Raw genomic sequence first — 27,741 nt, forward strand, 5'->3', positions numbered from 1 at the left:
TCGCCAATGGAGTCTATAACGGATGCGAGTCTTCCATCGGCTTGCTGAGCCTTGGTCACGTCCTGTTGAGAAAACAGGATCCAGGTTTCTCGATTTCGTGTGGAGAACTCCTCGATCGGATTTCGCGATAAAGCGTCCGCAAGCTGATTTTGTGCTCCAGCACGGTGACGGATGTCGTACGTATAGTCTTGGAGCCGAACAATCCATCGGGCAAACTTGTGCTTGAGGTGCTGCTTCTGGAACATCCACGCAATCGCGGAGTTGTCTGTTACTACCGTGAAGTGTCGGCCAAACAAGTAGTGGCGGAACTTTTCATCCACACTCCATACTACAGCCAAACACTCCAGTTCATTCGAATGATAATGCCGTTCTGCGTCCGATAGTTTACGACTGGCGTAGCAGATGACGTGCCCACGCCCACTCGAGTCACGTTGAAGTAAAACCGCCCCCAGGCCAATCTGACTCGCATCAGTATGGACTTCTGTCATCCAATCTTCATTAAAGTGGCAGAGCACCGGGCTATGTGTAAGCTGGTGTTTGAGGGTTTGGAAGGCGTTATCCTGCAAAGGACCCCACTGAAATTGGGCGTTTTTCTTCAGTAAGTCCGTGAGTGGAGCAGCAGTTGACGCAAAGCTCGGTACAAACTTGCGCAAGTATGACGCCATTCCTAGGAATACCTGGAGCTGTTTTATAGATGTTGGTGCAGGGTATTTGGCAACGGCGTCTATGCGTTCAGGCAAGGGTCGTACGCCATTATGAGATATCTGATAACCAAGATAAGATATTGTCGTCAACCCAAACTGGCACTTCTCGCGGTTAAGTCGAAAGCCGGTGTTGTGTAGCCTTTGCAGAACCGTGTCGAGATTTTGTAGATGTTGTTTTTCTGTTTCCCCGATGACTAGAACGTCATCGAGGTACACGACGCAGGCACGGTCTATCAGTGTGCCTAACACTGTGTTCATGGCACGCTGAAAGGTGCTTGGAGCAGTTCGCAGACCGAACGGCATCCGATTAAACTCGTACAAGCCAGATGGTGTTCGGAAGGCCGTCTTAAACTTATCTTCTTCAGCCACGTTGATCTGCCAATACCCTGCTTTTAAATCTAGCGACGAAAAGAACCTCGCTTTTCGTACGGCGTCAATAGCGTCGTCAATGCGTGGCAGCGGGTACGAGTCTGGTATGGTGTGCTTGTTCAGCTCTCGGTAGTCAACACAGAATCGGAGATTGCCGTCCTTTTTACGGACTAGGACAACAGGTGCTGCCCACGGGCTAGAAGATGGCCTGATTATGCTTGCGGCAAGCATTTCTTGCACCTGCTGGTCAATTAATATCCGCTCTCGTTCGGCATATCTACGTAACGGTATGGACACCGGCGGATGCTTGTCGGTAGTAATATGGTGCACTAGCACGCTAGTTCCGGGAAGCTGAGTAGTAGTATCAGCGAAGAGCGATGCGTGCCTCTCGAGTATTGCGGGAAGTGTAAGTGGCGTCGTCAGCTCACCTTGGGATTGCGCCGGAGGCACACTTGGAGCCACAGGATGGAGGTTGACGGTACTTCCTTCCACCGTGAGGCGCACTTCCCCGGAGAGCAGGTAGTCGGCCCCTAAAACCATGTCTGTGGGCAGGTCGTCGAAGACGGGCACCGAGGACAAAAACTTGCTGCCGGCCTCGGTGTTGAGTTGCAGGTTTAGGGCACCGACCGGTAGTACGTCGCCACCGAGACCCCGCAGTGGTGGCTCAGTCCAAGGCTGGAGAGGTTCGGAGGCGTGGCGGCGAAGCAACGCCGTACGTTGAGCTCCGGTATCAACGAGAGCTGTCAGTTCTCCGATGCCGTCGACGCGGACCTTGAGGGTTGGAAGTGGGCGTGATTGATATTGCATCGCTTGAGGTTGGCTTTGTGGGCAGCTTTTATACCCATGCCCGATGCGGCCACACGTATAGCATCCGCGTCTCGGTGAAGCTGACTCCTTTGGGCCAACTGCAGCCGCCCGGCGATGAGACGTGTCCTGCAACTCCATTGCCTGGCGTACGAAAGTGGAGATGTGGACTGGGTGGTTGTAGGCGGACAAGACGGCTGCGTGCGTCGAGTCATGGATCCCGTCGATGATGTACTGCCTGGCTGCGGAGGAGGTCCACTGTATATCGCAAGCTTGTAAAAGGTCCAGCTTGTCGTAGATGTAAGTCGCGACGTCCTCGGTTGCACCTTGCCGGCGTGACCGCATGGTCATGAAACGGTCGTCGTAAGCGCTCGGAAGCGGCGCAAACGCGGATATCAGGGCCGCGCTCCATGTTTGCCATGTAGCGTATGTACTGCCTTGGAAACGATGCCACGCTTGGGCAGATCCTCGCAAACGTCCTTCAGCGACCGACTTCTTAATCGTGTCGCTCCACGAGTATTTAAGGGCAACCGAGTTTATCACGCTTACCCAGTTGGTAGGGTCATCCTTGAATCCATGAAAATATGGAATTTCGTTCTCGTTGAACGATCCAAAAGAGGCGCAGCCAAACCCGGATGTCTTGAGCTCTTGGGCGAACAGAGAGAAGCCTCGAGAAATGGCCTCGCTGCAGTCATGATGCGGTGCTGCCGTGGAGGCTTGGACGCCGTCCGTGATCGGTGGGGAGTTCGAGAGCACTCGTCCACTTCGAAGTGTAGTGGACGCAGGGATATCGGGGTCAGTAGTTCGCGACTGCGCCATTGTAACGAGGAGAAATAAGACAAAGAGACAACGCCTTTGCTGCAGGCCGGCTGTTCTTTATCTGCTTCCTCTTCCTCGTCCTCCTTCTCTTCCAGGTATGCGCCGAGCACGATCGCCGCTTTGTCATCATTACAATATATATATATATATATATATATATATATATATATATATATTGTAATGACGAAAACCGAAACTGGAACTCTCTCTGGCACAGACTCGCATGCTAGGAAGGAAGAGGAGGAAGACGAAGCAGAATAAGAACAGCCGGCCTGCAGCAAAGGCGTTGTGTCTTATTTCTCGTCCTTACAATGGAAGACGAAGCAGAATAAGAACAGCCGGCCTGCAGCAAAGGCGTTGTGTCTTATTTCTCGTCCTTACAATGGCGCAGTCGACGAAGAAAACGGCTTACGTCTCGGTTTCGTCATCCAGAACGCCCGCCGACGTGCAGCCGCGGTAAGCGTCGCTTGAGGACGGCGTCAAGCCCTCCTCGGCAGCTGTTTACTGACACCACCGTTCGGGGACGGCGTCAAGGCCTCCTCGCCGTCACGCTTCTTCGCTGATGGGACCCGCAAGGCGTCCGTCGCGGCCAGCATCGATCCCAGCACCGACGGATGGCGTCCAGGCCTCCGTTGTGGTTCCGGGAAACTTGTCCTGGGACGCGACACGTCGCGGCAACCATGCGCACGGGCCTCTCTCACCTAGGGATGGCGTACATGCCTCCTCCATACCTGGCAACCTGTCGGCGCTTCAAGCACCCACCGTGTACGGCGTCGAGGCCTACCCGGCGGCGCAAGACCGCTTCATCTACGCCACAGTACCAGGTCACAACTCATCACACGGGTTCCGCTTGCCTGGGAACGTCGTTGACGCTTCCAGCGCCCTGGAACCCATGTCCACGAATCCGACCACAGCTGGATTTCCAAGGGACGCCGTCCACGCGTCCTTGGTCAAGAATTGTACCACCTCGAATACCGCAGTCACTGTATCCTCCGCAGAGGCGGGCCTTGGCTCTTCGTGCGGATCACACGACAGCGCAGCGGAGCTGCAGCATACCATCGCGCAACTCCGTGTCACGACCAACGCCCTCATAGCGTCGAGTTCCAAGCTATGTCCTGCCATCTTGCCAACATTGTGCGCACTCAATGCCATGTTGGCTGCGGCCGCCGCACAAAACTTCGAGGTAAGCTCGCCCGAGAACCGTCGCAATCTCCGGCGTTCTCTCGCGGAGGTATCGGAGCAAGTGAACTGCTTGGCGGGGGCACATTTCGGAGTTCTGCCCGCCGTCCCGCCATCGCCGATTTCCTTCGCGCTACCGGAATTTCGCGGCTTCCAGGACGACGCCGAGGAATGGGTGGCAACCGTCAACGCTCTCGGAACGACTGAAGAGCAGAAGTGGGACATGGCCATAGATCGCCTGCGGGATGCTGCCGCAGCATGGCACAGGTACGAAGGCGTCAGGCAGCAGTCCTGGGCAGAATGGAGTGCAGCCCTGATTGCCGCTTTCGGACGGATTTCCTGTGACTCCAGCAAGTCCAGCTCGATCTTCCCCGAGGCCGAGGATGGAGCCCAGGCAGCGCCCCGCCTCGAGGCTGCAATCGTTCGTTGCAGCTCGTCAACGGAATGCTGCCAGGAGTTCCCTGCTGCTGACCCTGACCGAAGTGGCTGGAATCCTACACTACAGGTCCCGGACTCTGCATCGGTATTCGACCTGAAAATACCCCCACCAGACCTTCGTCCGGAGATACGGCCCTCGCGCTCGTCGTCTGAGGACATCGAGGCACTCAATCCTATTGTATTAGACACAACTGAACCCTACCAGACCACGATCATGCTCAGCCACGCAGACACTCGGCTACCAAGGAACGTTTCCTTCGAGAAAGCCCAGATACCTAGCTACGCTGAGGCCACTGCCATCGAGAACTTGCCGAGGACCAGCCCTCCTGCTGTTTCCTCCCAGCATACGATGTTTGCACATGACAGTTCGCCAGAAGCCACCGGCTCGACTACGTCTGGGAGTTCTGCTGTGGTATTTATGCCCAACCATGAGCTGCGTCCCATCTCATTTCAAGAAATGGCCCAAACGTCATCATGGCTGCCTCGCGGGGCATCCCGCTGCAGTTCAGTCCACCAGCGACGGTGGGACAAACACCAGCGTTTCCAGGTTACTCTGCGACCTTGCCGGAACAGTCAGGGCCGTCCACCTGAACTGCATTCTACGAGTTGTCAGGAAACGTTGCATCATGGACGAGTTCGACCACGGCGACAAAGTCAAGCCCACCCACCAAAAACTTTACCGCCAGCTCCGCGCGCGCACAGGACCCAGTCTCCATCACGACACGGTGAACGACCCAGACGACATAGCCAGTGTCGGCCGCCGGAGCCAATTTCGACAAACTTCCAGCGTGGTCGAGACCGACCACGACGATGTAGCCAACCTCGCCCACCTGAAGCACTGTCAACTGCTGCAGCTAGCCTTACCTACCAGAACATTGTCGTTTGGCCCAACGACAATGCTAGCAGTCATGGCCGAGTGTAATGACGAAAACCGAAACTGGAACTCTCTCTGGCACAGACTCGCATGCTAGGAAGGAAGAGGAGGAAGACGAAGCAGAATAAGAACAGCCGGCCTGCAGCAAAGGCGTTGTGTCTTATTTCTCGTCCTTACAATATATATATATATATATATATATATATATATATATATATACAGGTAGCGCTCGAGTAATTTCATACCGAGAGGCATAATTCGTAGCTACTGCTATCCATTTGTTTCCCATTGCCGATGCTGGGAAGGGACCTAACAAATCCAAACCAACACGATGAAACGGCTCGGCTGGGACTACAAGAGGTTCTAGGTGAGCGGCAGGGAAAGACGTAGGCTTCTTCCCACGCTGGCACAGGTCACACGCTGCATCGTAGCGGCGAACGGAACGATAAAGGACCTTCCAGAATACCCGTCACGGACGCGGTCATAGGTTCTGTAGACACCTAAATGTCCGGCACTTGGGGCGTTGTGAAGTTCTTGCAAGATGTCCTTGCGCAGATGACGTGGGACGACGAGCAAAAGTTCCACGCCATCGGGCTGTAAGTTGCGGCGGTACAAAACGTTGTCTTGACGAAAAAATAGGCTCAGTGAAGGATCTTTATGGCAGGATTGAAGACGGTCAATCATCGATAGCAGCGATGGATCTTGGTGTTATTCGTCGGCTATTTGCACATAATCTGTTATGGCTAGGATCATTTAACCATATGGTGTAGTAGCGCAAATTTGACAGGGACGAAGAGGACAAGAAAACACGACACTCGCTACACTCGCAACTAATTTTTATTTCAGAAGCAGCACTTCATATATAACCCAAAACCCTAGCGACACAGAAAAGAACTACGAACACTGAATCATTGCCAACAGAAGCTTTTGCGCAGACTCAAACGATAGTACACGGCAGTTAAGCTTAGACACTTTTAGATGACATAACTAAAACAGCCCTGGGTAACATCAAAGAAAAAAACAAAAAAGATGCGGGAATTCACACGTGTTTGAAACAAACTTTTTGAAACGACAAGAAGGAGAGTATGACACATGCAGGGTGTCAAGATAAGCAGTCGGCATCGCTGTGAAGCTTGCCAGACTTGTACACTTCGGAGAACGTGTACTCCTGCAATCGCAATGCCCATCGCCCGATTCTTCATGTAGGATCCTTAAGGGTTGACAGCCAGCAGAGCGCATAGTGGTCTGTGATGACTGCGAACGTGCATCCATATAGGTACAGATGAAATTTTGCGATAGCCCAAATGAGAGACAGGCACTCTCGCTCCGTAATTGAATAGTTCCTTTCCGACTGAGAAGAGAGAGAGATAAAGATACAAGGAAAGGCAGGGAGGTTAACCAGACGCACATTCGGTTTGCTACCCTGCACTGGGGAAGGGATAAAGGGGAGAAAAGAGGTCGCAGAAAGATGAGAAGGTACACACAATCACGAGCACACTCGGGGAGCACACACAGTTTACAGGCGGTCGCTCAGGTTTGTTGACTTAAGGTAAAGTAGCAGTGCTTTAGTTGCTTTCTGCGCAACTGAGACAGATGCCCAAGGTCCTAGTATCTTCTGCACACAAAATGGTCCAGGGTCAAGTCGATTCAAAACCATCCGTAGCTGGCATCGCTGTGTGTCGTAGCAAGCGCAGCTGCACAGGACGTGTCCGATGGTCTCTTCATCTCCGCAGTAGTCGCATGTAGGAGTGTCTGCCATACCAATGCGAAAGGAGTACACCTTTGTGAATGCAACACCCAACCAAAGGCGGCATAACAGTGTCGCATCGGAGCGGGAAAGTTGTGATGGTAGCTTTAGCTTGAGCGAAGGATCCAGTTCATAAAATTGACACCTTTGGAAGCTGGTAGACGACCAGAACGTGCGTGTGAGATCTCGAGCCAGCAGGTAAAGTTGTCTTGCTGCATCATTCCTTGATAGAGGAATCGGGACTACACGGGTTTATTCATGGGCTGAGCGGGCTGCATCATCGGCTAATCGATTTCCTGTAATACCGATATGTCCAGGCAGCCATTGATATATAATATCATGCCCTCGTGCTAGAGCTTCATGATGGCAATGTCTTATTTCTTGTACCAGTTGGTCATGGCTCCTCCTACGCATGGCAGACTGCAAACTCTGAAGCGCTGCCTTCGAATCACAGAATATGACCCATTTTCCTGGACGTTCTTGAACGAGATATTGTAAAGCAGCCCTTATAGCAGCAAGCTCTGATGCCGTAGATGTAGTCATATGCGACAACTTAAACTTGATTGTCATTTCTGCAGCCGGAATTACAGCGGCACCTGATGAGCTGCTGGATGAGACGGACCCATCAGTGTATATCTGCGTTCGGTCTAAGTACAACTCATGTAATAATAGCAGTGTTGCTTGCTTCAATGCTACTCTGGAGTGACTGCTTTTCTTTTTGATTCCCGGAATTTCTAGACGTACTTGCGGCTGGTCGAGGCACCACAAAGGGCATGCCGTTCTCGCAGCTGGCGTATATCCTGATGGAATGCTGTTTAGGTGCTTGGCTATGACGTCTGAAAAAGTAGCACGTGGTCTTCCGGAAGGTAGAAGGGCCAAGTGGTGGTCGGGGACACGGCTAGCATGTCTAATGTGCACTCTGAGGCAATCCACAACTATATATATCCTGAGCGGATGGTCTTTGGCAAGCATGATTGTGGCGTAAGTAGAAGCGCATCGGTGCAGTCCTAGGCAGATACGCAGTGCCTGACCCTGCAAACTCTCCAATGAATGAGTATTCGATTTGCAAGTGTTAGTCAGTACCGGCAAGCTGTAGCGCAATAGACCCAGAAATAGGGCCCTGTACAGCTGTAGCATGGAGGCCACAGAAGTTCCCCATGCTTTACCGCACAAGAATTTCATAATATGCACAATAGATAGCAGTATCTTCTTCAAGTACGCACAATGTGGGCTCCACGAAAGACTTCTGTCGATTATTATGCCCAGGAAACGATGCGTCCGTGCATCTGAGAAGTAGGCGGCTAGCGTACGCTATGACACGGTTTGTGCCGTTCTGCATTTGTGCGAGTATTGCCCTTATGCCATGGCCGCTTGCGTCGGCGCGCAGCTTCGTTCGAGCGGCTGGGTCAAAATGAGCCAGCACAGATGGTGATGTGAGCGCAGAAATCAACGACGCAAAGGAATGTTCTTGGTCTTCAAGCCAGGAAAAAGCCAGGAAAAAGCCAGGAAAAGCGTTCTTTTTGAGGAGATCCGTGAGGGGTCGAGCAATTTCCGTGAAGTTGCTGACAAAACGGCGGAAATATGAACAGAGTCCCAAAAAAGCTGCGGACTTTTTGCGTGGAACGTGGGACCGGAAACTCGCGCACCGCGCGGACTTTATCAGGGTTGGATCGTACACCAGCAGCGTCAACAAGGTAGCTAAGTAGCTTTATCTGACGGTGCCCAAAGGTGCACTTGGACGCGTTAAGCTGGAGGCCAGCACAGCGAAGAACGTCAAGGATGGCCGACAGACGTGGAAAATGGCTTTCAAAGGTTGGCGAGAAAACGATGACATCGTCTAGATAACACAGGCACGTCAACCATTTAAAACCGCGAAGGAGGGAGTCCATCATGCCTTCAAAAGTTTCTGGCGCATTGCACAACCCAAAAAGCATGACATTAAATTGATAAAGCCCGTCGGGTGTCATGAATGCCGTCTTCTCGCAGTCGCGGTCATCGACTGAAATTTGCCAATATCCAGATCGTAGGTCCAGGAAAGAGAAATACTTGGCACCATGGAGGCAGTCAAACGCATCATCAATTCGAGGTAGAGGATAGACATCCTTCTTGGCTATTCGATTGAGATGGCGATAGTCGACGCAGAACCGTCAGGTCTTGTCCTTTTTTTTAACAAGCACAACAGGTGATGCCCAAGGACTGATTGAAGGCTCTATGATGTCATTGTCGAGCATTTTCTCTACCTCCTTCTGGATTATTTGGTGCTCTAAACGAGACACACGGTAAGGATGCTTATAAAGGGGACTGGCGTCGCCAGTGTTGATACGGTGGGCTACGACACTCGTGCGGCCCGAAAAACAGTCGTCGATATCAAAAATGTCGAGGTAAGAAAATAAAAGACCACGGAGCGCTTCAGCTTGGGACAGCGACAGGTTGCTTGGTATCATTTTGTCTAGGAAAGCTCTATTCTGTGCGGCTGCGACAGGTTCAGCTACAGTCTTGATGTCAGGAGTGAGAGACGAAATTGTACATTGCTCCAGGGTGGAGAGTTCTACTAAGGCAATACCTTGAGGAACGACCTGGGTCGACATGGAGAAGTTGAGGACAGGAAGAAGCGTCTTGTTGTCCCTAATCCTCACTATAGTATGAGGAAGAATGACGTTCAGGGAAAGGGTCAGGTCAATGAGTGGAGCTGCCAAGTAGTCGCCATCAGGAACAGGTGCGAACGGCGACATAGGAAGGTACACAGCCGCCTGAGGCGGTAATAGTAGACACTCCACGGACCGTAGCCGTGTGCGAGCTGTAGGAGGGACATCAGAATACAAAGGCTGTAACTCTAGCTGTGAAGTGTCGGTTGAACAATCGATTAGGGCTGAATGCGCGGTCAAGAAGTCAATGCCAAGAATTACGTCGTGTGGGCAAGCGTCTAGAACAGCGAGGAGGACTGAAGTGTGAAGGCCCACAACAGTGACGTGGGCAGTGCACATACCAAGAACTGATGTTCGGCTGCCGTTGGCTACTCGCACTGTCGAAGACATGGCAGGGGTAAGAACTTTTTTTTCAGGCGGGATCGAAGACGTGAACTCATAACGGATATATGGGTACCAGTGTCTATTAGAGCTGTAACGGTCAGGCCATTGATAATAACACCAAGTCGTCTAGAAAATGTGGTCGTCTAGAAAACATTGCCGAAAAGGCCATCTGTTACGGCAGTGGCGGGAAATGTGGCCAACGCGATGGTAAGAGAAGCATATCGGTCGATCATTTTGTGTGCGCCACTCAGATGGATTCCGGTAGCACGATGAGAACCACGGGACCGACGCGGCAGCAGCAACAAGTGGGGCGGCGTGGTAGTGAGCATTAGGATTTATGGGCTGTGGTGTGTGGCTGGAGTTTTGGGGAACTAAGACACCCATTTTGGCAAACTCTTATCGCACAACAGCCTGAATAAGAGATATTGAAGCCGAATTGTCAGGCACAGGGGGTTGATAAGCGGAAGGAACCATGGCTTCCAGCTCCTGGCGGACAATTCTTATGATGTTTGGAGGATTCACGATTGAACGTGGTGCCACAGGATCCTCGCAGGAAGAAGTTGCAGCGATGTTCGGGAGTCGGGAAAAACGTTGAGTGATTCTCCTGCTTTTGGCTTGTTCGAACCGCTGACATTCACTCACGATTGAGTCAATGGTGGTACACTTCTTGCATATCAGAATGTTGAAGGCATCGTCGGCTATGCCTTTCAACACATTGCTGACCTTGTCAAGTTCGGTCATGTCTTCGTCGGCCTTCCGACACAAGGCGAGCTTATCTTGGATATAGGTGACGTACGACTCCGTGGAATATTGAACTCGTGACGCGAGTTCCTGCCTGGCTACCATTAGTCGAGCAACTGACCGGCCGAACAAGTCACGGAGCTTCTGCTTGCACACGTCCCAACTCGTCAGGTCTTCCTCGTGCGTCTCCTACCAGGCCTGTGCAGTACCTCGCAGGTAAAAGATGATGTTGGCCAGCATAAGCGTCTCATCCCACCTGTATTGCTTGCTGACGCGCTCGTATAAGGCGAGCCACTCGTCAACGTCAGTTGTGTCGGTGCCGCAAAATGTACCTGGATCGAGAAGATGGGAAGGGATCACAGGTGACGGAGCAGGCGTAGACTGAAGGGACAGCACACTGCCTTCAGGCATCGTGGCTGGAGGAAGCTGACGTCCAGTACGGAGATCCAGAGTCGGAATGTTGCCCAGCACCTCTACCAAAATATGTAACGGGGAGTATTTAATAAGTGAACGCCGGGTGGGCTAACACTGCACACAGTATGCAAGGGTTCAGTACAACAGGGCAGTCCAGACATGGCCCCACAACAACATCGTCGTATTCATTCCTTCTGCGTCATTTCTGCACCCGTGCCTGAGGTACCTTTCCATACCCGTGACAATATCCCCAAAATTGTTTTGCTGAATCGTGCGAATAGAGCTTAAAAATGCACGCAACTGTGCAACTAGTCATCTAAATATTCTGCCTTTCAAGTAAGTATTAATCATTCTGTTCTTTTCTCTTCAGCTTTCCCCGGCAACAGAACGATACAAGCCTCACATCTCGGTGGTAGAATGTGGCACACTGAGTACGTATTCATGACCAAGAGCATGAAAATCGACTGAAAGAGAGAACTGATCTAGCAGGAATACCACTCCATCAACTGTATAGTTGGGTTGCACAAGGCCTGCTGCAAATCATTCTATGCGAGCAACGGCATAAAAACATAGTGCATTTATACAACTGCAGAATTAACATATAGAGTGACGCAGCTTTTGTTCGTCTTTCTTTTATTGCGTGTTACGTACTTACGCGCTAACAAGTGCAGACTTTAGAGGCGTTCAATTTCGTCTTACATGTGCCCTGAGCCAATGTAATGTGCATGAAATACAAAAAAAAAAGCAGAGCACGAAACGTTGACTACCAACCTGCAACCATCCGTAAATCGACGCTTATTTAAGGTCAGGCCATGGTCAACCCGCATGCAGCACGCACTCGGGCTGGTCAGCCAACAGGGTCGGGCCTACGTTGTGTTCCGATGTCGGCCAGCGTGAAGCCAATGTCAATACCAAGACCGGCATTACGTCGGTTTCTAAGGTCGAACCAACCACTTCGCAGTCAGTCACAGACCTCTCGCCGACCTCTTGCCGAGGACAAATTGCTGCTTGGGTATTTCATGCACAAGCATGGTGGCGTACGTGTGACACGGCCATCAGTGAGCCTACATAAACTTGAGATAGATTACTTAACCCCCAACCCGTAATCATAACCACGCGTTTTTACCTTTCCCTCATATGTGTTTTTCTGAAAATACCCTTCAGTAGTTAGTCTGCGCCTGTATGTGCTCTCTTCTTTTGTCCGTTTATCATTTTTTACTGTTCAGAATGTCATTCACAATGACAAAAGCGTGCTGAATTGGACTGGTTGATACTTACCAATTGCAAGCAAAGAAACAGCGCTCGAGCAGTGCTGTCTCTTCGTTCAAAGAGAGAAAGAGAGGTAAAAGGCATGCAGAATGAGACCAACAACATGTCAAAAAGACATCATTTAGGTGACATCAAGGTAATCAGCAACCCCCCAGTTTGCGACACAGTTGGGGAGGGGGTCAAAGCGAGCAGAGACATCGGTACCTGGGTGGATCCGGTGAAGGCGATCTTGTCGACGTCCATGTGTTTGGAAAGGGCAGCGCCTGCGGTCTCCCCAAATCCGGGCACCACGTTGACAACCCCCGGAGGGAAGCCGGCGTCGACCACCAGGCGGGCCGTGTACAGCGCCGTCAGGGGCGTCTGTTCTGCAGGTTTCACGATCACTGTGTTTCCCGTGCACAGGGCGGAGCCGATCTTCCAGCAGAACATTACCATCGGCACGTTCCACTGCAAGTCACAATTAAGTGGGCTATGCAACCGCTTTCTAGTTTATGCCTACTTACCGTCACTTTTGGTGGTGGTGGTGAAAAACACTTATTTGGACTATTTACAGAAAAGATGGAGCGGCGGCCTTAAGGGCCGACCCTCTACAAAATCTAGGGGAAGACCCTAATCCGGGACCCCTGTGGCTACCGCGGTGGCACGAACCCTAGCCACAAGGGGTTTTGACCCTCCAAAGCTGAGCAGGGTAGCCTCCTAGCTCTCTTGGGTAGAGGGTAAAAGGGAAGTGATTAATGGAACTGCCAGGTTAGATGGGCATGCCCACACTACATGCAAAGTATCCGCAAGCGGATATGGGTCTCGTTTATGAGTCTTCTACACGGATGCGTCTGGCCCTCACCACAGGTGGGCGGTACACGGCAGCCGTAGTCCATCCAAACGTGCCTGCTCAAGGGCTCCCTTTTAGAGCCCCGGACATTACTCACTCGGAAGAAGTCGCCATATTTGTCGCCACAGCAGACCCCGTATATCTAGGAGCATTACTGATTCACGGAGTGTGTGCTGAAATCTTACGAAAGGTTGCATCACCATTCGTGCTGTTCGAAGGGTTGTTATCACCTGAACCACCCGTTTAGTCATCTGGACTGACGCAGGACTGGTCGGTAACGAGGCCTTAGCCCGTGCACTTGATTCCAGAGAACCTCCTCGTCTTCCATCGCCTGATGATCGAGAACCTAATCTCGTCCCCTCTTTTCGCGAACAAATCGAACAGGCTCCGATGTACAAATCGAACAGGCTCCGATTTCTTCCCCCGGCTACAGGCCTGAATAAGGTGGACGAACGCTAGCTCTCACACTTATACACAAACACGATATTGTCACTTTTCGAAATTCATGCCATTGTGTGCAAAAGCCGTGTCACAGGGAGCACTTTTTTTTCGTACAGGCAAGCATGCTGCATAATTGGCGACAAAAGGGCAGCACAGTTTTTCCGCGTCATGAGGGTAGGATATTGGACACATTTCGTACATAGTCAGCAGCAGCTACAGATGATAATTTCCCAATAATAAAAGCAGTTAGAAATTATCAGATACAAGGTTTAAAGCTCACCCGTTTTTGTAACGTACCTATAGAGTATCGACTCGGTTTTAAGAGCTTCCTGCGAAACGTTTGTATACATTAATTTTTTATCGTTTTGCCGGCGCTGCCAATGTAGTGACCACCTTGTCGAAATGCGGGGCACACTGACCGGGAGTAGATTGACAATACGAAAATTGGGGTACCCTTTTGCTTAGCGTTCAAGAGTTTAACCTGATAGCGAAATCCTGTCCTTAGTGTGCAGTTCAACAACTTAGTGCGTAATTTTTATTGTGTGATGTTAGGTTGAAAAGTTTAAATCAAGGAGGATTCGGGCAAGTATGTCCCAGGGTCGCCACATTACCCAACTGCGTTCATGACTTCATGTATAGTTGCATGACATGGGCGGCCCGGTCAGTGGCAATTTTCTGTGGAGCGCAGCAGGGTCGCCACTTCCTCCTATGTGGCCCCGCGGGGGAGGATGTGGGTAGCATGGGGGTGAGTGCATTGAGCACGTGTATGCTTTCTACTGGAAAAAATAGGGGGAGGGAAAGTCTCGAGCCTCATTATCCGATGAAAATTGTACAGAGATTGATGAGGTGCTTCAGTTATCTCGCTGAAAGAATACATGCGCTCCTTGTATTCCACTGCCGGTCGGTTGGTGAGAGCTTCGGCGCAGTCATTGGCAACTTCGTTGCCGGGAATCTCGCAGAGCGCAGGCACCCAGATCAGCTCCACATGACGGCAGGCCGAGTTTCTGGCGGGTGAGCTGATTATGCCAAAAGCAGTCTCATGGATCTCAGCCTCGCACGAATTGCGCTTTTGAATCGGAAAGGACGTACTGGGCATCAGTGCATGTGAAGGCAAGTGCGATCGCTGCTTCTTCCGAGCATTGATTGATATGTGGGGTTTAACGTCCCAAAACCACTATATGATTATGAGAGACGCCGTAGTGGAGGGCTCCGGAAATTTAGACCACCTGGGGTTCTTTAACGTGCACCCAAATCTGAGCACACGGGCCTACAACATTTCCGCCTCCATCGGAAATGCAGCCGCCGCAGCCGGGATTCGAACCCGCGCCCTGCGGGTCAGCAGCCGAGTACCTTAGCCACTAGACCACCGCGGCGGGGCGTTCTTCCGAGCATAGCACCCTCCAGTTCATTGCAACTCGCCAACCTCCTGCATCCGCAGGGGTTGGGCAGCCAGTTGCGATGGTCTGGAAGGTGTGATCAATAAATTGTGGGATGTGTCTATGAAGCTGTTGAACATGGCTTCATTCTGTGTGATGGGTAGCACGCTTTCAACCTCGGCAATCATGCATGTGAAATAATTTTCGAACTTGCTAAGTATGCACTATGTGCCCTTAGGGCGGATGGACCCAGTGGCATGTGTGACTTTTGTAGTAGGTGGCCAGCTTTATACCATGAAATCATTATGATAATCACATGTTCTGACGTCTGATGGCAATTAACACTTGTACCACATATTATTGCTGCGATATTACACATTGTATTCTACAGCACGTATACAGGACGAGTGTGTTTGTAAAGCATGAAAGTAACTTTCCATGTATTTTCAAGCAGAGGACGTTATTTTTACTTTATTTTCAAGCAGAGATACGGCTGTGAAAATGAAGTAACAAAAAAGAGGCATGGCTGTGTGGTAAAACAACTGTTTGCCATGCCAACGACCGGTGTTCGATCCTCACTCATGCTGGGAAATGTTTTTAGTTATTTTATTTTCATCTTTCTTGACTTTTTAAGTCGTGCAACCTACGATGCCGACGGCGGAATTTTCGTGAAACAAGCTCTTTGTCACGAGGCTGTTTAATGGGCAAGCTCTCGTGTAGGTTCGTGTAAAGCAAAAACCACCGATGACATAACCATCATCGGGAAAAGAGCTGACGAGACCATTTGCTTCCACCCTAATTCCCAACACTCAATATATTTAGAAACCCCTAACAACAAATAGCAGACAAAGAACACAGCATACATAACTAGAAAGAGGTTAGTGAGAAGAACAAACGGCTAAAGACGTGAGCAGTGCATGGACATAAATGTTCGGTGTAAAATAAGCCTTGTCACAACATAGCGGGACGCGGTGCTTGCAGCGAAGGCTGTGCTACCAAGGAAGGCATGGACGCACTCACGTAAACGATGACAGTGGTGATGCGGGGCTTGCAACCGATGCGACTGAGTAATGGTGAACACGCACTCGTGCAACAGGGGAAAGACTGGCGATTAGCTTGAGACGCTCACGAGGTTGACTTGCACGGAAGGAAGCGTCGGGCTGGTTGAAGTCAGTGACCTTCCGGCGTTCGGCAGCCGCAGCTCACACACGAAGTCGGAGGCGTTTTCTTTTGGCCAACGCCAGAAGACCAGAACAAGCCTGGCCCACGTCAGGTGACGAGAAGAAGCTCTGTGTCCAGGTGGGAGCCTGCTGAGACCTTGATGCAGGAGCTCTGCTGGCCGCCACTCCCACGCCCTGGCCACCTTCTTCACTTCGTCCTGACTCGGCCACGTCTGCCTGACTTTAGGACTGTGGAACCGTCGGTGACGAGAGAACGCAGGCTGGTGGCGACGCGTCAGCGAACCAGGGTCCACCTGGCCAAGCAGCTGGGCGCACAGCTCAGGCCCGTAGCCCGACGGCTGTTGCTCGCCTGTTGAAACCAAAGTCCGCAGGTCCTAGGAAGGAGTTCAGGACCGGATGGCCACGGTCCTCTCGAGCGGGAACACGACGGCAGCCCGGCCGGTTGAAGTCCTGCAGGCTCGGGTCTGACGCCCGACGGCCCATCTTCAGCGCCCGGTCCGGTGACGACCTTCTGCTTGCCCCGTCTTCTTCAAACTCCCTTTCATCTCCTCTGCTCAGGCTTCTGCTGCCGCTCTGGCCCACTTGTCTCGTCCCGATTGGAGATTCCGTACTTTCGTGGTACCCAGCCATTGGGCATTGAAATCTCCGTGGAAGGACCTCATTGAAGAAAAATGTTCACGCCCACACGTGCCGCAGCCAAGCGTTATCTTCATCTTCTTCTGGCTGATGGAGTGGCGCACTTTTTAAACGCGCGCAATCACATCACAAAGCCCCCCTTTCGAAAAGTTTTTTCCGTAATGAAAAAACTGCAGATAAGTGCGCGTTTCACCACACACAACACACATCGTGCCCAATGTTCACTACAATCTTACAATCAATCCACTCATTTTGCGCAGTCACACAAAATCTACTAAAGCCCACTAGATAATTCACAGCCAAGCTACAACATCCTGCCCAAAACTAAGAAGATCACAACTCTTGTGAAGTTAGTATTTTAAATCCAGAATATATACAAACTATGCGTGTCCTTGTCCATATGGTCTAAATCTAGAGGTAGCGACCGGTTATTAAACTCGACTCTCAGATTATAGCATCCCACACCAGACGAATAGAATGATTGTTTCTTTCATATGAATGCAAAACGAAAACCTTGCACATTTCCGATCAGAGATCTGCCTGTACTTCGGCCTCAGAATTTTATCCACATGGACATCAGCCCTGCCAGCGGCATCTGTCACTACAGCTGGCGCCATGCAGACAGACGCTGCTACAGACCCCTCCGAGTTTTTTTTTATTTGGCTTGCAAACAAGTCACATGCTCCTTCATATAACTTCTTTTAGTTTTGCAAACTCAATGATTTCGTCGTCGTTTCCTGCTCTTTGAACGGAACGCTACAATATTTACTTTGACATGACGTAATCATTGCGCCATGCTGAGGCGAGATAACTATGTTCCTCAATCTTGCCTGTGCCACTGCTTACATCTGGAAGTGTTACGCAGGATGACTATACGGCTACCGCCTCAGAGTTGTCTACAAGGCATACGCTTCTTGCTATGTCACTTGTCTTACTTCGTGCGTGTCTCCAATTCGAGCTGTTTTTCTTTCTCGCGCGTCTCGAACCTAAGCTGCTCCTTCTTGGCCTGCGTCTCCCGTTCCAACTGTTCCTTTCAAACTCAATCTCCGCCTCCCTCTCTTTGCGAATGCGCCTCTCGCGTTCTTCACACCAAGCCTCCATTTCATCGCCTTTTAGACCCATGCGTCTTGCTAACTCCTCTAGGTCTGCCCTACTCATGGTCGTGTTCTAGTCTGGAGAGGTAAGTGGTAAAAATGGTCTCGTCCTGTCGCGGACGCCAATTTGTCACGAGGCTGTTTAATGGGCAAGCTCTCGTGTAGGTTCGTGTAAAGCAAAAACCACCGATGACATAACCATCATCGGGAAAAGAGCTGACGAGACCATTTGCTTCCACCCTAATTCCCAACACTCAATATATTTAGAAACCCCTAACAACAAATAGCAGACAAAGAACACAGCATACATAACTAGAAAGAGGTTAGTGAGAAGAACAAACGGCTAAAGACGTGAGCAGTGCATGGACATAAATGTTCGGTGTAAAATAAGCCTTGTCACAACATAGCGGGACGCGGTGCTTGCAGCGAAGGCTGTGCTACCAAGGAAGGCATGGACGCACTCACGTAAACGATGACAGTGGTGATGCGGGGCTTGCAACCGATGCGACTGAGTAATGGTGAACACGCACTCGTGCAACAGGGGAAAGACTGGCGATTAGCTTGAGACGCTCACGAGGTTGACTTGCACGGAAGGAAGCGTCGGGCTGGTTGAAGTCAGTGACCTTCCGGCGTTCGGCAGCCGCAGCTCACACACGAAGTCGGAGGCGTTTTCTTTTGGCCAACGCCAGAAGACCAGAACAAGCCTGGCCCACGTCAGGTGACGAGAAGAAGCTCTGTGTCCAGGTGGGAGCCTGCTGAGACCTTGATGCAGGAGCTCTGCTGGCCGCCACTCCCACGCCCTGGCCACCTTCTTCACTTCGTCCTGACTCGGCCACGTCTGCCTGACTTTAGGACTGTGGAACCGTCGGTGACGAGAGAACGCAGGCTGGTGGCGACGCGTCAGCGAACCAGGGTCCACCTGGCCAAGCAGCTGGGCGCACAGCTCAGGCCCGTAGCCCGACGGCTGTTGCTCGCCTGTTGAAACCAAAGTCCGCAGGTCCTAGGAAGGAGTTCAGGACCGGATGGCCACGGTCCTCTCGAGCGGGAACACGACGGCAGCCCGGCCGGTTGAAGTCCTGCAGGCTCGGGTCTGACGCCCGACGGCCCATCTTCAGCGCCCGGTCCGGTGACGACCTTCTGCTTGCCCCGTCTTCTTCAAACTCCCTTTCATCTCCTCTGCTCAGGCTTCTGCTGCCGCTCTGGCCCACTTGTCTCGTCCCGATTGGAGATTCCGTACTTTCGTGGTACCCAGCCATTGGGCATTGAAATCTCCGTGGAAGGACCTCATTGAAGAAAAATGTTCACGCCCACACGTGCCGCAGCCAAGCGTTATCTTCATCTTCTTCTGGCTGATGGAGTGGCGCACTTTTTAAACGCGCGCAATCACATCACACTCTTTAATTCTATTTCGTTACATCTGCAAACAAGATTATATTTTATACATCGCTGCTCAGCCACGCTTGAAGTGTGTTGAGTCCGCCGCGGTGGAGCAATAGTTAAGGTGTGCAGCTGATAACCTGAAGGTCTCGTATTCGATCCCGGCTGCGGTGGTCGCATTTCGATGGAGACGAAATGGTAGAGGCCCGTGTGCTGCGTATTATCAGCGCACGTTAAATAGCACCAGATGGTCAAAATCCCTGGAGCCCTCCAACTAGGTGTACCTCAAGATCATATTGTGATTTTCGGATGTAAAACTCCAGATATTCTTATTTATCTGTGTTTGCACCTGCAATCGTATGTGTGCGTGTGCACAAACAAGCAAAATTGCAAATTTTCAGGCAGGAAGGGGGTACGCTAGTGAATGCTGGCTCACTTATTGGGTCTGGACCATCGTGTGGCCCACCACCTACGCCGTTTTTCAACTTTCAAGAAGTACCTAATACTCACTTAGCTTCAGCCATCAACTCACAATGCCCTGAGTGCCACGAAGAGTATTGCTTACTAGAACACACGCTCTGGAAATGTTCTGCGTTACCTTTTCCACACGAAAGTGTCTTGTGCTGGGGTGCACAGTCCACCACGGCTCCGCTGACGGACTTCATTTACAGACATGACGTAAAATATATGCTAACAATACTTCTTTGCAGACTAGTTGGTTCATACTTGAAAAACTACCAACTGTTTATTGTCGTTTCATACAACCATTATATAGGCATGCTACAAGGCAGCTACCACAATGCGCACGAAACCGGTTTCTATTGCAGAGGTGCCTCCGACAGAGTCATGACAAAACACTTCAAAAGTAAAAAAAATGCCGCAATCTAACCTGCGTGTTTACAAGGTGTACACTTCTGTTTTCTCTAGTTTACTTCTTATCTTTTCATTGCACCAAGCTTTGTCAATGACGCCTACACATGAGAAAGAACTGTAAAACCTTCTCTCTTTACTTATTTAAAGCGCATGACACCGACTAAAACAATAAAACAGCATTTCAAATCAAAACACCCTAAGCCAGCACTGAATGAGCAAAATGATAAAGCACTATGCCGAAAGAGTCAAAAACATAAAGCCTTATGAAGAACTACTAAGCATCACATGGGAAATAATGCAAGAGAAACGAGTGCACACCCATCAAAAGGTTAACAAAAGAATGAGAAGAAAACCTTGCATTGAATTACCCACTAAGTTAAACATGACTATTTCTTTGTCCGAAAGTGAGATTCATGGTATGCTAATGCATTTGTAATTGAATCATCCGACAAAATATGCTTCAATTAAGTCCCTTTCAGTCTTTTCACGTGCCTTAGCCATGACTGTCACATTCTCAAACTGGGCGGTGCAACCACATGTCCTACAGTGAAAATCTAAGTGACCACCATTTTTTTTTTATTTTACGGCCAGACAGTGTTCAGGCATGCGTTTGTTGAGGCATCGCCCCGCCTGCCCTATATACAATCTCCCACACGACAGAGGAATCAGATAAACAATGGCAAAAACACAGCTACTGAACACGTTTGCGTGCTTTTTTTGAGCATTCTGCCTTCTTCTTTTGCTCTCTTCCCTGTCTTCCTTCTCATTTTCCTTCAGCTTGAGCAGCAAGACGAGTTTTCAGATTTGCTGCAAAACGACTTTTCAGATCTGCTAACAGATCGCAAAGAAAAACAAGAAGGAATAATTCTCTCACACTGTGTCGAAGCAGCCACCTCCAGATTCGCAGTGCGCGATGGAAATCACTATGCCACGAAGCGTACGTTGTAGGTAGTGCTAACAGCAAGCCGTTTATATACACCATACACCATGCAGTGGTCTTCAGGGCTCGGAACTTCAGATTATTTTCGTTATCAGTAGCAAGATGGCGCGACGGGCTCGCGTTGGGTAGAGTAACTGTATGTGCTCTCTTCAGGACCAGAGTAGCGCATAGGTCCACCACATTGCCTGGTTAGCAACCACAGTTACGCAGTGAAGCCGTACTCTGTTTTTGCAAGCGACTTTCTTAAGCCTGCCGCCGATTGACGAAGCGTGTCTTCGTTCGCCAGTCGACGTGCCTGGCGTGTCAACGACCGGTGAAGAAAGAAGAAACAGCGCTTTAGAGACTGTGCCAGGGGAGTTCAAAAGCATTTCTTGGTGTTTCCGGTAACGCAAAGCGTAAAGGCATAGCGTAGTGCCAAATAGCCTGCACCGTCGCTGCCGCATGGCCAAGTGGCGTGAGCTTTGGAAGATAAGCAACAACTCACAAACACAAAATATAGGTCCTCCAAGATTCAAGGAGTGCCCCACTGGTTTGTCCGGTAACGCCAAAGAGTTGAATACAGACTCTATACAGAGGGAAAAGAAAGCTGCCCATAGGGCCTATGCATTAAAACCTATAACCACTCGGGTACCGCCATGATGGAACGATACTACCCTTTCGGGTGTTGTACACTCACACTCGCCACTGCATGCTGTAATATTCCTGCCATTTTTCTCTTTTTCATAGACCTCTGTTGCATCCCAGTGAGAGACTGTACTTCAAGTGAAGTTGTTGGCTCATGCTAACAAAGAACACGGACGACAAGGTGCAAGAAAGCCGGCCGAATCGGCCGCACGCTGCACGAGCCCACTGCCAAACGTTGAGGCTGTGTTCCAATTCTTATACAGCATGGTAGACAGTCTGCTCTGACAGCTTAGAAGAAAGCACCGAGCCCATACTCTCCGAGAAATGGATCACGTCTGAATGGTTACTTATAGAGTTAATATACATACAACTCTATGCGGCTTTTACGCGACGAGGCGCCACCTATCATCGAGAAGAGAAAGCTAAAATAAAGAAAAGTAGCTGTTGCATGTTCTGGCTTATTTCATGTTCAAATCTAAGAAAAATTAAACGTTACTAACATTGAGCATCTGGAGAAGCGTTTCTTGTGTGCAGACGACCATTATGGCGAGATGAAATTTATCCAAACGATTCGCTCGCCGTCTCGTTTTGACAGCAAAGGAGCCTGCATCGTTTTTGTCTATGATGCCGTCCTCTCGGAGCAGTCTATTTTGTCGGCTACATGAGAACGTGAACTCACCCGGACACTTTACAAGGATGGTGGCATGCATCTAGTCAACAAAATTGGACACGCTTCTTTTTGTGCGCACCATATTACATAAATGACCATTTTGTTATTCGTAGAAGTAGTTAAAATAAACGTCACAGAATTTCAGTTCGTTTATAATATGTGAACACAATCGTTAGTGATTTATACTGAGGGAATTCAAGGGTTTTAAACTAATATATTTCGCACTTCTCTCAAACATTGTAATCACAATAATGACAATGTTCGAAGATGTAAGGGCTCCAGTGTTTATAACTTTTCCGGCCCAGCTTTTCCTCTAGAGTCTGTATATTGACTTTATGGGTAACGCAAAGTGCATAGGCATAGCGTAGTGCCGAAAAAATGCACTGTCTCTGCCGCGTGGCCCGAGTGGTGCCACCGTAGAAAAAATGCCAATAGAGAAATCTATTGGTCCTATACAGAAATCTTATTAGGTCTATAAGAGCTGTATTGGGACTTTATAGGTTTTATTTGAATTCTATAGGCACCAATAAAAACCAATCGACCCCATCTATTTGTGATAAGACCAATAATGCACCCATAGGTTGTACCCATTTGTCACCTATAAAACCAATATACACGTATTGGCACCATTTGGGTTCCATAAAAGACACCTATTTGTCCCCTATAGGACCAATGAATATGTATTGGTACACATAGGCGACAGCTATTTGTGCGTATTTGTACCGATGGCTTGTAATGGGCGAGATGTATTTGTCGCCTATAGAACTAATTAATAGCAGCTATTTGTCATTTATAAGACCAGCAAGTGTGAATTGCCACCAGAATCAAATAATTGTGCGGTTTCACGCACGGTATTAAATGGTCGTCCATATATATCTATTTCACTTAGCAGCAAATCCAATTTCAAGAGAGTTCTTTATTTGCTCAATATGTGAGCAAAGCGACAGCTGTTATTTCAATATGTGGGTGTTCCAAAATACTGCACCCACATTTTTCTAATAAATGTCCCCAAAATGATTTCACATTTGTGAATTTAAGTACTTTCATTCTGTATTCAACAATATGATTATTATACTTGTGGGAAAAGACCACAAAAATTAAGGTTCATAGCAAAAGAAACATCATAAGAGCTGAAAAAAAAAAGCATCGCTGCAGCTAATATGTTTTAGCAGAGAAACTCAACGTTCATGTAAAGGCAGCAGCATACTGCTTACTTGCGAAGAGCATGCAAACGGTGGGAGGAAATAAACTAATAATAAAACGGGCGAAGCCGAAGTGTATGGTATAAATTGTCACAGCCTCCTTGAATGTATCGTCCTTTTTAACCAGTGGGCGAATACGGTTGTCCCAATAATAAAAAGCACGCAAAGCAGGTTTCCCGGCTCTGCTGGTCGCATTACTTCTCAAGCACTTGTAGCCTTGATGGTAATGAAAAGACAAGCTACTCATGATGCATAATAACCAGACTTGCGTGACCAAGCTAAGAGCACACTGAGAGACAAATGCGAACGGCCCGGTTAGTGTTTCTTTCCGTCGCCTCTGTACGTAGTTAACGTAGGTGAGCTCACTCGAGCACTTGCAATGTGAACATCGATGTTCGTGTTCGCTGCCGCAGGTTCATGTGTACCACAGGAGTGCTTTATTACGCACCACTAGCACAAATTAGAACGAGAAAAGTTTCAACATTCGAAAGACGCAGCAGTACGACAGGCTTGAAAAACTAATTAAAAAATGAAAAGCTGCAATGTCGCATGGTGGCACTGTATGTCTTACATTTCACTTTTAGTTTTCCCATAGATATATTTGTTTCCTACGGTTTTTTTAATCTTCTCATGTGTATGCAGCTGAGTATATTTGAGGTGAGAAAAATAGTGCAGTGAAATAGCAAAAAACTAAATCTTGTTTTTGTTGTCAATTCAGCATGGCCACGGTAGGCCACGGCGCGAGTGCTCAAGCCAGCAAGCGTGCATGCGGGCCGACTACAGCCATCCGCAGCTGGTGTTGGGTCTTCTCTGGCCGAGTGAGTCGATTGACCACGAGGTTGTGGGTTGGGCGTAGTCATGTTCGAGTGTTTAGGAGTTTAATTTGCGCAAAAACGTGCTGGTGGAATCGTGACGACGATGCTAGATTACTCAGCGTCAATGGCGTTATAGATTACAGTGCTAAAAGCGTCTCGGACTTTAAAAGCAAGTGGTACCGTGTGAGCTCACGGGATGCTCACTAAGGTGGTTTCTTCTGAGAGAATACCCTGCCGCTGTTAGGTAAGTGAGCTGTTTTTGCTAGCCTGTAAAAGCTACTACTACATGGGGTTTTACGTGCCGAAACCACAATATTATTATGAAAAACGCCATAGTGGAGGGCCCGGTGTTCTTTAACTTGCCCCGATCAAAATTTTTGGCCGCTTTTTTTTCACGTATTTTCCCCCTCTACAATGCAACACTTGTGCTTTGAAAGACTAAAATATGCAATCTTCTTCATCCAGTCATAAAAACACACTTCAGGGAGTGGCAAGGAGTTTATTGAGAACAAAAAATTCTGTGCTGCCGTCCAACCATTAGTACTGAACCCCATTTTGTAGCATACATGGTTGCACTAAAGAGGCTTCAATTTAGTGAGGTTTTTTGTGTGACTCCCGAAGCTGAGACCTTGGCATTTTTTTCGTGCTAGGGCCGTTTCCTCTTTCCCCCAAGTGGCCACACAAGTGAACGAGGTTTTGTTTCTGGGACCCAGCCATAATCGAATCCGCTGTACAAATGTCACAAAATATCCGTCCTGACCGTGTTACAGCTGTTACCTACAGCCAGCCCAACGGAATTTTTCTTATACTGATTCTACAGCATGATGTATATGCACATTTTTTTACTCCAATGCCCCATTTTTCAGTAGCACTTTTAAAAATTTGCCTCCTACTTCCTGGTATTTCATATTTGCTTTTCTTTTCAGACACTACCTGGAGAAGTGGGGCAGGTGCTTACATTCGACAATCAAGAACAGCACACTTGGAAAGCTTATTGCGTCGTGTTTTTATGTGCGCGAATGGCATGCATATTTTTAAAGTGTAGTTTGTTCGGTCATGTCAGCGCGAGTGTAACTGTTTTTACGTATGCCTGAAACGGCGTACGAAAGCAGTTGGTCTTTCTCGGTGTCTTGTGGCTGGTGCCGCGCCAGCGTGGCAGAGCACGAGCGGAGAGAGACGATACGCACGACAGCTGCTCAGCTAACGAAGAGGGGCCTCCCACTTTATTCGGGGCAGAATATATACAATCTCAGGGGCGCCACCTGCTAGTGGCAGCCGAACTAAATGACTGAAGGGTGGCGACCTCTACACTCGGCGGCTAATGAATGCTTAAAAAGATTGGTGAGTGGAACTTTCAAGACTGCTGTTTATTGTCGTCGTCATACCCTCCATTCACCAGAATAATTTCAGGATGGGTACTGCTTTCTGTTTTTAGCACATTGCAAAATGCTCTTGGCATCCTTTCAAACATGAGGACTATTATATGCTGGGTGAACCAGCGTTTTATAGCAACTCGATTGTAAAAAAAAAAAGGCTCTAGGTCACGCACTTACGCACTGTTAGTAGGTGTACAACTACGACATTGTAGTTTAACGATTATGCGAGGAGCCTTAGTTGTGTTTATCTGGCCGTGGTACCACTACACAGGAATATTACTATCACATAAGCTGTGACACATCGAGTACTTAGACTGTACTTAAAACAGTTACCATGCGCAAAACCGTTTGCTTCAAATTGAGAACATTTTAATCAGCCCACCCGTTGAAGATTAATTCAGACGGCATGCCTTATGTATAATGTCATATAATTTCACTGAATATTTCCTCTTTTTTGCATAGTTTTCAGCGTTTGTGTGGCATTGTTAGTGACCGACAAAAGGCATACAGTGGTCAATTTTTTGTCTAAAAACATGCTTGTCCCATTAACCAGGCCTTTGTTGTAGCACCGTCATGCACGTAAAGCATCGATGAAAAATTTCTTCTGAACTCTTATATAAGATTTTTACTGGTGCAAGAACATGTGCGTAAATGTGGTAAACGCACAGTAGCACAAAGTGCCGTCAGCCACTAAGCTTTTCTGATTAGACTTATCGACTGTCACACATTTCATGGTGAACAGACTGACAAAAAAAAAAGAATCTTTTGGGATAAGGTGCGAATAGGGGTACTGAACGAATCGCACAGATATGTGGGCTTTCTACAATCTTTCTCTTTTTTCGGTAGTATGCGGTTGACAAAGATGTAAATAAGCAGTTCAGTCACGCTACAGCAGTGTGTAGCAGGCGGAACACAACCTAACAACGTACAAACAACTCAGCAAAGGCATGATTTGGTGCGGAAGCGTGAAGAGAGTCACCCAGGGTGAGCATCCCTACAAAAAGCAGAATGCGCCTAGCTCGTGTGTAATGTTAACGTTGCATAGGAGTCGTGCACCGATTTAGTAGAGAAGAGTGTAGATATTAACAGTAAACTGTAGTCAACGTATTTTATCTGCCGACAATAGGCTCAGACTGCACGCAACGAAGCGCCGCTGCGTGTATTTGTACACGCGCCGCAGACCGCCTATCCACACTTTCGCCGGGCAGTGCTGTCACCTATAGCCCGATCTCGCCGCGAATATCACACCTGCTCTACTTACACTCTCGCACTACATGATCCGGTTGCTAGGAGCGAGGATAAGTGCCCGCTGCTGTTGCTATGGGAGAGGGAGTGACAGCGAAGAGATAACATCTGCCGGCACAGCACGCAAACACCCCTGATAACGCCGGATGCTCGACATAGCAAACACCCTGATAACGCCGGATGCTTGACATAGCTCACCTAAGAAATGCATTTGCATTTAAAAACTCGCTAGCAGACGCTGCTTGCGTCGGCTCTGCGAGACGCCACGGGGAGGAATGCCTAGAGGAAAGGGGGGAGCGAGCATATGTTAGCAGACGCTCTCTGCGTTGGCATTGTGAGACAGGAGAGGGGGAGTGCAGAAGAGGAGAAAGAGAGAAGTAGACATGCACGCACATTGGGGGAGCGAGCACGTGCAGGTGGTAAATTAAAAGTGGAGAGAGAAACACTTAGCTGTTGGAGAAAGGGAGGAAGGAGAGTTGCACATGGGTACTGTGAGTGTGGACGCCGGACCTTTGACATCCCTCGAGCAAGTGATGCTGCGCATCTAAAATAAGTTTCAAGACTCGTTTGCAACTTGTTCTTTGATTTGGTTAAAAAATCATGTATTCAGATTTGGTTAAAAAATCGTGTCTTCAGAACCTGGTGCTCATCCGTAACTCTTGCAGCATTGAAAAT

The 27,741-nt window shown here is 49.1% G+C and overlaps 1 protein-coding gene across 4 annotated transcripts in view; it reads right to left on the reverse strand.

Moving 5' to 3' along the window:
- The window catches only part of LOC119163924 (aldehyde dehydrogenase 1A1), a 638,180-nt gene that overhangs the window by 141,607 nt on the left and 468,832 nt on the right, over positions 1-27,741 (reverse strand). For all 4 annotated transcript variants that reach the window (XR_012885825.1, XM_075872625.1, XM_075872624.1 and 1 more), the window contains one exon: positions 12,592-12,834. Coding sequence is in view for 3 of the 4 variants with exons in the window: in XM_075872625.1 (XP_075728740.1) it covers positions 12,592-12,834 (243 nt within the window). In the remaining variant the exon portion in view is untranslated. The remainder of the gene's footprint in view (positions 1-12,591; positions 12,835-27,741) is intronic.

Source organism: Rhipicephalus microplus, chromosome 8, assembly GCF_043290135.1.
Source record: "Rhipicephalus microplus isolate Deutch F79 chromosome 8, USDA_Rmic, whole genome shotgun sequence".
Taxonomy (NCBI): domain Eukaryota; kingdom Metazoa; phylum Arthropoda; class Arachnida; order Ixodida; family Ixodidae; genus Rhipicephalus; species Rhipicephalus microplus.